Here is an 11,500-nt window from a genome sequence, read left to right as displayed (position 1 = left end):
GATCCCCTCACTGGTTCGGACACGAGCTCGTGCTTCTCCTTTAAGAGGAGCTTTCCCAGAGTACAAATGAGACAATTGGATTTATTCTATCACAAGATAAGCTATTTGTTTGGTTTTGTTGTCTTGGAGAGTTAATTACTCTCCTACTCCAAGACACTAGCCTGATCTAAATTGGTGTTTCAGAGCCCTAGTAAATAAAAGTTACTAAGTTGATTTTACTTTAAGCGTTAATTTTATGGTTTTCTTTAAAGACAAAAGGTAGCGGAAATGAAACCAATGGTGTGTAGACTCGACTCAAACCACTACAAAGATGCACTTAGGATGATTTACACTACTTTTCTCTTTCAATGAAACTCCTAACTAAGAGAGTTGGAAAATGCAAATTTTATAGAAAACAACTTTCTTAGTAAAGACAATCAAAGAAACAATTCTCTTTATCTTTCCAAGCATACAAACATGACCACTCATTACGTGCACGAAAAATCCTTTTTCTCTCAAAATACTCCAAAAGCTACTTGAAACAAAACTTTTCAAAGGAGATGTTTTTGTATTTTTAATTTAATAAAGCATATAAATCTATTCTAACGAAAATCAATCTCAAAATCTATAAAATCTATGAAACATTGACTCACAAGCAAATCAAAAGGAAATTTACTCTAAAGCAAACCTAACGAATTAGAGTTTGGGATACATAATTCATTTGGGATACAATGTTAATGAAATTGATAATCTTTCAATGTTTGGTCCCTTTAAATCTCTTATATTGTGCTATTATTAAATCAATCAAGGTATCGCTTTGGTCCTTGTTCACCAATTAGACTTTAGGATATTCTGTTTTAGAGCATACATTCATAGTCAACACAAATATATGAGCAAAATTAATGACCACTCATTTGAAATTATTATCAATTCTTATAAACTGAATAAATTAAGCTTAATTGCAACTAGGATAGTTATTCAGACGTATAAAAATGATAACAAAACGTGAACGCAAGAGAAGCTCTGAGGAATCGAAGAAGGGTGTTGTATTTTATAGAAGACAAGGGATTAAAAAACAGTGGGTTGTATTAATAAGCGAGGCGGATTTGAAAAACTGTGGGCTGTATTTCTAATTTTTATAATTGATGAGGCGGTTTCGTGTTTGGCATGGAATAGTTTGATAGATTTATGTGTGGGTAAGGGTTTTCAATCAAAACATTATAAACCAGAGGATATGCTAGATCAAATCCCTACCCAACATTTAAAAAACATTATAAAGGGTTAGATAGATATGCCAGAGGCTCTTTAGGATATAAAATTAAATCAAAATATTTAATAACATATTAAATAATAATTATTATTATTAAAAAATAATTATTTAATTTTAAATAAATAATTAATAATTTATATTAATTTCATATATATATATATATATATATATATATATTACGTATAAAACAATTAATTTTATTTGTAATATAAAATAATTTCGAATAGCGATTTTTAATTCGAAGGTTATTGCAAGAATTATTACTACCTATGAGTCCTTTTCATCACTCTTTATACTAAAGTATACATCTATGAGTGGGACCTTAAATTGTGTAGCAACAACTATAGTTACAACGACATTGTGAGACTTATCACTAACTACCACTCCTTTTCATCACCCTGTGAGACTTATCACTAACTACCACCCCTTTTCATCAGCCTTTTCTTCAAAATATGCATAGCTTTATTTATTAGGAAATGAAATTAGAGTATCTCGAACAAACTTGTAGGACCCGCCTCATGCAATCAATAAGTTGTAGGACCCACCTCATGCAATGGATAAGGTAAAAGTCACTTGTGAAATGAAAGCTATCCCGCAAAACAAACAGATCATTATTTTAATGAATATAATAAAGAAATAAAAATGGATGCAAAGCAACGGGCAAGTATCTATCTGTCAGTGAGGCCTTTAAAACCGTGACGAGCAACATTCTCCACTGGTGGAGATTTGCCTTTATCTGCTATGGGTACTTGCAGTGTTCAAAATTGAACACGTCAGAGCATGTTACTGCCATTCTAAGGGTGTCTTCCAGGGTATCAGCGCATTCCAATTTCCTAGCGAAGAATGCATTGCAAATGTTTAAGTGTGGATTTTAAGGTTAATTATTGACCAATGAATGCATATGACACCAGAATTGTTGTGGTTGTTTTGATTCTATGGTGTGACTATGATCAGAAGTTTTGATTCTATGGTGTGATTATTGCGGTTGTTTTGATTCTGGGGTGTGATTATGATTATGTAATGGCAGGAATAAAAATGAAATATATAATAATATAATATTTACTAAAGAGGTTGTTTGAGCAGATAAGTGGCCAGGTTATCACAAGATGGAAAGAGAAAAGTATTAGGAAAAATTTGGTTTCAAAACAAAAAATATGTAATAAAAAAGATTGAAGATAATGATGTCAACCATAAGGGTAAATAGTTTTGAAGGGAACAAAAGATAACTATTTTTTAATTAAAATTTTGACTTATCTATTTTTTGAGGTGGCATCTATAATTATTTCACATTTCATGTTTGTAAGCAAACTACAAGCATTCCACAACATATTTTCCAGATTTGAGGTGGCATCTATAATTATTATGAACAAAGATAAATCTGTTCTTTGATTACTAGTATCTTGCCTCCAAGTCACTACCACATTTACTAACACTGACACAAGTAATTCATTTAGAAATTGGGAATATGAAAACATACCAGGAATTGGGAATCTACAAACAAATAAAATCCAGTACGTTAGGAAGCCTGTGGAATGCGCTCCTCTCCAGCGAGCCTGTGGAATGCGCTCCTCTCCAGCTCCTCTCCAGCTTAAATCGTTGTCAAACCTAGTGGCTCTCAATTGAAACTACCAAATGAAATGGTATCAAAGGGTAATTGTTAAATAATAATTAATAAGAACTTGGATCATATGCACAATTAGAAAAAACAACTCAAAAAGAAACTGTTGTTTTTTAAATGGGAGCAACTTAGAAACTGCCAAATGTAATGGTATGAAAAGGTAATTTTGGCATAATAAGTAATAAAAACTTGCATCATATGCACAATTAGGAAAAACAACTAAAAAAGAAACTGTTGTTTTTGAAATGGGAATTTCTCAAATAGGATTTAAGTTTTAACATGAAAGGAAATTCCCAAATTCAACATTCTTAAAATTTTAATTTTAGAAAAAATGAAATTTTAAAAAAAAGTTGAAAATTTAACAGCCCTTCTTAAAAAATTTTAAGATATTATTCGAATTTTTTTTTTAAATGACAAAAATCATATTTAAAATTTTTTTTGACTTGTAAAAATTTCCCCTCCCTTCTCTGACGTGCCAGAGGCCCTTTGAAGGGCTCTGACGTGTTCAATTTTGAACACTGAGTGGAATCCAAACTGTTCCACCGGAGTACGTGAGACAAGTGGAGAAGGCACTAGTTGCGGAGCAGGCCGATGATCCACGTTTCCTTGTTCCCATTATTGACTTACAGGCCGGGTTCAACAAGGATCAATATGACACTATTTCTGCACAAATTTCAAGTGTTGTAGAGAATTGGGGCTTCTTCCAAATTATAAATCATGGCATCCCCAACTCCCTTATAGCTCGTGTGCAAGCAGCAAGCAAGGCCTTCTTCCAGCTTCCCGCTGAAGAGAAGGAAGCGTACGCTAACGAAGCACAGGACCCAATCGGCTATGGCAACAAACTCGGATATTCTGCAGATGGAGAGGTTAAGTTGAAATGGGGATACTATTACTATAATGTTGTGCGGCCTCTATAGAGGAGAGACATGTCCAAATGGCCTATACAACTCTCTCATTTCACGTATATATTTGTATATGCTCTTTTACTCCCAGTTTTCTGATACAGTATCTGTCTTTTGAAGAGGTTTGGGGTTACACCAACACTGGTAAACTGCATTTGTATTTGTGTCACTATATTTTTCAAATGGGTAGCTAGGATTCCCAGGGTTAAAATTATGGATTCTATAAAGGTACCCTGATTCCGCCAACATTTCTTGAAAAAGAAAAAGCCTAACCTATCTAATGAACTTTGTGGTTGCAGGGAAGCCATGGATGAATACAGCACAGGGTTGTCCAAGTTATTTGAATATTTGATGAAGGTATTGTCGCGTGATCTGGGCCTAGAGACTGAAAACTCTCTGAACGAGAGCATGGGAGGGGAGAGGAAGGAACTGCAAATAAGGATAAATTACTATCCACCGTGTCCTCAACGGGATCTGGTGGTGGGAGTGGTACCCCATTCTGATCCTGTCGCTATCACAATTCTTCTTCATGACCAAATCCCAGGGTTGCAGATTCGCAAAGATGGAGCCTGGATTGATGTGCAATTCCTTCCCGGCACTCTGGTTGTCAATATCCGTGATTAATATTCATAACAATTTGTCATAAAACTTGTAAGATGTTAATTGTTGGATGTAATTACTCTCAGTGGTTGGCATGTAGTTTTGGTTTCTTTACGCATAATCTAAATTTAGGAAGTGTTTAGTTATCCTAGAGTTTTATTCAGAAAGTCCGCTAAGATTAATATATTTATTTCTATTTAATCATGCAGTTTAAAGAAATTAAATCAATTTAATTTAGTAATTAACACTTGATTATGTTATTATGTATATTAATAACAATCGCAACCTTTATGTTATTATGTTATTGTATTATTAATTATAAATTAAATTTTATGGAAATTATGATCTATAAACTTTGTTTTTTAATGTGTATATATTCTAAAACATGTTCATTTATATATCTTAACTCTAAAATATTTTTTTTTTAATTTTTATTTATTTTGTATAAATAATTATTTCTGAACTTAAGTTTATTGTAGATTTCAAAAATATTTTAGTTAATTGTAGATTATTAAAATATTTCTAGATTCAATAGATATGAACCAGATCAATTATTTGACTCCACCAATATCCATTAAATCTCAAAATATTCTGAAAATCCGCAATCAACATAAAAATGACCAATACCGAATTTCCATGGCTCTAATATCGATATTTTTGTGTTGGTGAAATTTGATAACCTTTATATTGAGTAGATATTGAGTAACGGGAAATACAGCAGCATTGATGATCCGATTTGGATCCATGAAAATTATCAGAGTTCTATGACTGTTTCAAATCATGACAGACTTCAAAATCTTGTAGACAACGAGCTATCAAAAATAACATCTCTATAATGGAAAATTGTAGCTAGCACGAAGCAACGAGGACCTTCGGTCAAGCGCGCTAACCGTTGGCCCATGGGGACCGTGCATGGCGCAAAAATGGCAGTTGGGAGGCTCAAACCCAGAAACGGAGGTTGTTTCTGATGCGCTAATCGCGCATTGCTGGGCAAAACCCCTTGAGAAGGAAAAACCCGTAGCGCTCGGTCACAAGGGAAACCGGAAAACCGTGGGAAAAGCGCTAAAACAGAAGGCGAGTCCCGTGCTCCAAAACCGGCAGAATATTGGAGGAATTTAGGGCAGTAAGCGAATTTGTCAGAGGACCAAGTGATTCCATACACCGAGTGACGCGTGTCCAGTGGATGAAAGATAAAACCGCTCTCATCGCGGGCTAACATTCGAGCAAGTCACCCATGCGATAAGAGCGATAACCATAGGATCTGGAGCCCCAGATCTAACGGCGGAGATTGCACCCGATCGGAGACCAGATTTGACAGGAAGAATAAGATAAGGCATATAAAGATTTGAAGTCCGATTTGACCGCTGAACTGGCAGATGAATCATTTCACAAAAGTAACCGAAATAACGAACCATTCGAGGAAGAGCTGACGCTCAGTTCGTGAGAGGAAAAGTGGCCACCTCCTATGAAACGTTACACAGTGGCGGTGACACAGAAGCAGGGAATTCCAAGCGGACAGTGGCACGCGATCCGAAGAGACGGAAGAGGAATCGAACAGTCAAGGGATGGATTGGCTTTAAGGCATGAACAAACAAAGTGCAAAGTAAGAAGACGGTGAGACAGAAGAGATAGAACAGAGAGTAAAGCAAGAAGCAGAGAACAAAAGTCGAGTTGACCAGCAGAGCTAAGGCAGCATCGAGCAGATAGAACCGAGAAGGCTTGAGAGGTTCAAGTAATCCCTGTGAGGATATCTGTCGGGAATTGAGTACCAAATTGGACTCATCCCATTAAGACCAGTTGAGGTCGAGACTTGGTAAGGGGGAGTCTGTGTACTCTAGTGGCTTGGGGAATCCAAGTATCACCCTACTAAGCATTATCTGCTATAGGAGACTCGCATTAAGCTCCTCATTGTAAAAACGCTGCTTAAAGACACAATAAAAGAAGGCCACCATTGAAAGATGGACCAGGAGATGTAGTCGAGGAGGATTGGGTGAACTCCTTATTAAATTGTTGTGTTTTGCATTTGCTTGTTGTGTTTCTCTTACTGTTTTCCAGTGTCTGTTTATTTTGCAATCTTATCAATCAGTTGCCTAAGATAATAGACACACACACCAGCACATGAGTCTATAATACCTGGATTAATTAACTGAGATCACTCACAAGTGATTTTCAGATCAAGTGGTATCAGAGCTCCTAGGTTGTTAAGGTTAGACAAGCTTGTGCTGGATTTAGTTGTTGAATGCTAACTATATCAAAGCTCAAATTAGGAGGAGGAGAGTTGGTTGAAACTAATCTTGAAATTGGAAGAGTCTATCCTTAGAAGACAATGTCAGAGGAAGGTTCTATGGGGCCAGACCCTCAATTTATAGATAGTTTCCTTGCCATAAGGTCCATGGTAGAGGAAATGTATAAAGATTTTAGAAAACACAAGGATGAAGATTCATCAGGCTCCAAACAAGATAAAGGAGAAGAAGAGTCTCTCCTCCATGACCACTCAAAAGGCAAAGGGAAAGAAGGAAGCTCTCTCACACCTCCTAATAGCCCTGAACATAAAATGAAGACATATTTGATTAAACTATATGTTAAATTTGATTTACAAATATATGATGGATAGTTGAATGCAGAAAAGCTGGACAATTGGATTAGACAAATTAATGTTTATTGCAGACTGTAGAGTATTGATTCAGACAAGAGCAAGATTTAGTTGGCCAGCCTACGCCTTGGAGGCACTGCCTTAGTTTGGTGGGAAGGCAGGACCCAAGCTGACATGAAGAGACATGGTAAGACTTTTTTTGTCTGGAGTGAATTTGTTTCTGCAATCAAAAAACAGTTCTATCCACTGGCCTACATGCAGCAAGCCATGATGAGCTGGTAAACTCTTCACCAATTGAAAGGGCAAAGCGTACAAGGTTACACCCAAGAATTTAGGAAGAGAGCTTTGATTCTAGGAATCTCATTAGACTCACCTAAGACTCTGTTGAAGTACATCGGTGGTCTACACAGCTACATGAGGCACACTATCCTCATGTTTAATCCCACTAGTATAGATGAGGTATCTGTTCAAGCTACTCATCTAGAAGCTAAAGGAAAGAATGGAAATCCAGAAGTTGGGGGATCATCCCAACCCACTGCAAGCAAGAATAAGGAGAAAAGAAAATAGAAATGGAAAGCAAGGAAGGCCAATACTGCACAGAAAAGCAAATCTTCATGCACTCACTGTAAGAAGGATGGGCATGATGATAAGCACTGTTGGATTCTGCATCCGGAGTTGAGACCTAAGAAGTTCGAGGGCAAGAAGAAGACTGTTGCAACTATTCAAAAGGATTTGGAATCAGACTCAGGAGATGAAACAACCATTGCAGCCACAAGTATAAAAGGTAAGAATTCTGAAGCATTTACTAGTAATTCTGCACAATCTACTATTGATGAAGAAAATGAGAGAAAAGGACATGAGATTTTCCATATTCGAGTTATTTCCAAACATCAAAAGATTGATACTTTGTTTGATAGTGGCTCACAAGTAAATGTAATTTATGAAGCAATTGTAAAGAAGTTGGGATTACTGACTACACCTCACAAGAAGCCATACCCATTATGATGGTTTAATGATAAAGCACAACTACAAGTGACTAGACAATGAAAACTCAAGTTTTCTTTTGGGTCAACATTTGTAGATGAGGTTGAGTTAGACATAATTCATTTGGATATATGTGGAATTGTTTTAGGAAGTCTTTACTTGTATGATAGAAAAGGTATTTTCTATAGCGCTGAGAACAAGTATCTACTCATTAAAGATCGAATACTTTGTAAGAGCTCACAAGCTCAAGAATAATTACACTTTCATAAACTCAGGGCAGATGAAATGAATGATAAATTCATGCAAACAATTTTTACTGATGGTTGTAAAGGAAAAGAAACCTGATAAAACCAATGTATTTGAGGGTTGTGATGCTAAATAGCAAGCTTATTTAGAAAAAGTTGTTTCAGAGTATGATATCTTGTTTCAAGAACCTAAAGGTTTGCCACCCAAAATGGAAATAGTGCATGAAATTAATTCGCAGCAAGATGCTCCATTTCCTAACATTGGAATGTACAGGTTGTCTGCTTTAGAGAATGTAGAAATCAAGAAGCAGGTGTAGGATTTGCGTGAGAAGGGTTTCATCAGACCTACCACATCACCATGTGGATCTCCAATTGTTTTAGTAAGAAAGAAAGATGGCTCGTGGAGAATGTGCATTGATTACCGAGCACTGAATAAGATAACAATAAAAAATCGTTATCCCCTTCCTCGCATAAATGATCTATTAGATCAATTGAAAGAAGCTGTTTATTTTTCCAAGTTAGACTTGCATAGTGGATATCATCAGGTCAAAGTTGCAGAACAAGATGCATGGAAGACTGCTTTTAAAACAAAGAAGGGATTGTATGAGTGGCTAGTTATGCCTTTTGGCTTAACTAACGCTCCTGCTACTTTCATGAGAATAATGAATGATGTACTTAGACCTCTTGATGATTTTGTTATTGTGTACCTGGATGACATTTTGATATTTAGCAGAACATGGGAAGAACATTTAAAGCATGTTAAGCAGACACTAGATGTTTTGAAAAAAGAAAAAATTTATGTTAAACTCTCAAAATGTGAATTTGGAAAAACGTCCTTGAATTATTTGGGACATATAGTAGGGGGTGGTGAATTGAAGATAGATCCCTCTAAGGTGGCAGTCATTGTACACTGCCCTAAACCCAAATCTGCTACAGAAGTCAGGAGCTTCATAAGAGCAACACAATATTGGAGAAAGTTCATTTCTAACTTTTCCTTAATTGTAGCTCCCTTACATGATTTAACAGGATTGAACAAGGTGTTTTAGTGGGGAGGCAAACATCAGAAAGCCTTCGACACCTTGAAAGAAAATATTAGTACAACACCAGTACTAGCACTGCCAGATCTTCAAAGACCGTTTGAGATCCAAACATATGCCAGTGAATATGCCATGGGAGTAGTGTTGATACGGCACGATAAACCCATATGTTATCATTCTGAGACATTTAATTCTGTAGTAGTTAACTATCCCACATATGATAAAGAATTGTATGCATTAGTACAGAGTGTGAAAAAGTAGAAACATTACTTAATGGGCAAAGAGACAGTAATACATACTGATCACCAACCACTTCAATATCTACACTCCCAAACGAAGTTGCAACAATCAAGACACTATAGATGGATGGGTTTGCTACAACAGTTTCATTTAATCATCAGATATAAAAGGGGCATACACAATAAAGTTGCAGATATGTTATCGAGACCCATTATAAATGCATCTACTATACTTAAGCATAATTCTGTGTTACATGAGAGCTATATTGAACAATATGCTCAAGATATAGACTTTAAGGATGTATATGCAACTTTAAGTCAAGGAAAACGAATAGAAGAATTGGATTATCATGTAAAGGACCGAATCCTATATCATTGTGGGAAGTTATGCATTCCACAAACTGAAAGAGTAAAGATAATTCGAGAAGCACACACTTCTCTAATATCAGGTCACTTTGGGGTGAGTAAAACAGTTGCACAACTACAAAGATTTTGTTATTAGGCAAAAATGAACGAGACAGTTTCTAGATATGTAAGAGGGTGTACTATGTGTGCTAAAAGCAAGCCCAGCGATAGAAAACTAGGCTTGTACACTCCATTACCAGTTCCTTCTCATCCTTGGGAAAGTGTTTCCATGGATTTTGTTGGAGGACTGCCTAAATCTAGGAAAGGTCATGATTATCTGTATGTTGTTGTGGATAGGTTCAGCAAAATGTGTATTTTGATACCTTGTAATAAACAAATTACAGTTGAACAAACTGCAAAACTGTTCTTTCAACATGTATGGGTTCATTTTGGATTACCCACTTCCATTATATATGATTGAGACAGCCGATTTGTGGGAAATTTTGGTCAAGTCTATGGGAACTGATGGACACCAAACTGAAGAAAAGCATAGCTTTCCATCCTCAAACCGATGGCTAGACAGAAGTAGTCAACAGGACAGTGATCCAGTTGCTCAAGGGATATTGCAACAAGCATCCTAAGCTTTGGGATGAACATTTGTGTTATGTGCAACATGCTTACACCGAGCCAAACATTCTTCTAGACAGAGATCTCCTTTTCAGACCTATTTTGGTTTTAAACCCAGGTCACCTTTGGATTTTGTCTTTTGTAAGAACACAATAGTTGAGGGACACAACGATGTGGACAAGGCAACTAGGTTCATTGAACAAATCCAAGAGATTCACCAGGCAGTACAGGAACAGCTGGAAAAGAGCCAAGCCAAATACAAGGCAAGGCATGACAAGCATCAGATGGAGCATAGTTTCCAAGTTGGTGATCAAGTCTGGCTATATATCAGCAAGGACAGAATGCAAGGTGAAGGTAAAAAGCTAAAGCCTATCAGGTATGGACCTTTCAAGATACTTGAGAAAATTGGTGAGAATTATTTTCGCCTTGATCTACCAGCTTACATGCACATCTACTCAGTCGTCAATGCAGACAACTTGAGAGTATTTAAACCTTCACTAATTGAGGATCCCAAAGAAGAGAGTCAATTGCCTTCTATTGATGACCTGCTACCTGAATATCTTAATGAATTGCAGGAAGACACAGTTCTAGACAGGAAGGTGAGAATGACGCGCAGGGGAGATGTTGAGTACCTTAGAGTTGGGCTCAAGGGTTCAAAGCCAAGTAGTGCAAAGTGGATAGAGATTGGACAAGTGAGACAATTGTACCCTCACTTAGTCGATGCTTGAAAACCAACTTTTGGTGGTCCAAAAGCTTTTTCAGTGGGAAGGCCATGATCCGAATTGGATCCATGAAAATTATCAGAGTTCTATGATTGTTTCAAATCATGACAGACTTCAAAATCTTGTAGACAACGAGCTATCATAAATAACCTCTGTATAATGGAAAATTGCAGCCAGCACGGAGCAACGAGGACCTTCGGTCAAGCGTGCTGACCGTTGGCCCATGGGGACCATTCATGGCGCAAAAATGGCAGTTGGGAGGCTCAAATCCAGAAATAGAGGTTGTTTCTGATGCGCGTAAGCGTGAATCACGCATCGCTGGGAAAAACCCCTCGAGAA

At 36.7% G+C, this 11,500-nt stretch overlaps 2 protein-coding genes across 2 annotated transcripts; both read left to right on the top strand.

Moving 5' to 3' along the window:
* The first annotated feature begins 971 nt into the window (after window positions 1–971).
* LOC149159316 (leucoanthocyanidin dioxygenase-like) lies at window positions 972–3,784 on the top strand. The gene is made up of 2 exons (XM_089434261.1): window positions 972–1,102; window positions 3,391–3,784. Exons 1-2 carry the CDS (start codon window positions 972–974, stop codon window positions 3,782–3,784), a joined length of 525 nt encoding a protein of 174 aa, XP_089290387.1.
* LOC149159315 (flavonol synthase/flavanone 3-hydroxylase-like) lies at window positions 3,396–4,405 on the top strand. Its single transcript, XM_089433466.1, has 2 exons — window positions 3,396–3,828; window positions 4,069–4,405. Exons 1-2 carry the CDS (start codon window positions 3,794–3,796, stop codon window positions 4,391–4,393), a joined length of 360 nt encoding a protein of 119 aa, XP_089289592.1. The 5' UTR covers window positions 3,396–3,793; the 3' UTR covers window positions 4,394–4,405.
* Window positions 4,406–11,500: the final 7,095 nt, after the last annotated feature.

The sequence above is a fragment of the Pinus tabuliformis genome, chromosome 5_2 (genome assembly GCF_031772625.1).
Source record: "Pinus tabuliformis cultivar Carrire ecotype Pingquan chromosome 5_2, CPIR1, whole genome shotgun sequence".
Taxonomy (NCBI): Eukaryota; Viridiplantae; Streptophyta; class Pinopsida; order Pinales; family Pinaceae; genus Pinus; species Pinus tabuliformis.
This window is presented reverse-complemented; position numbering and strand designations above follow the sequence as displayed.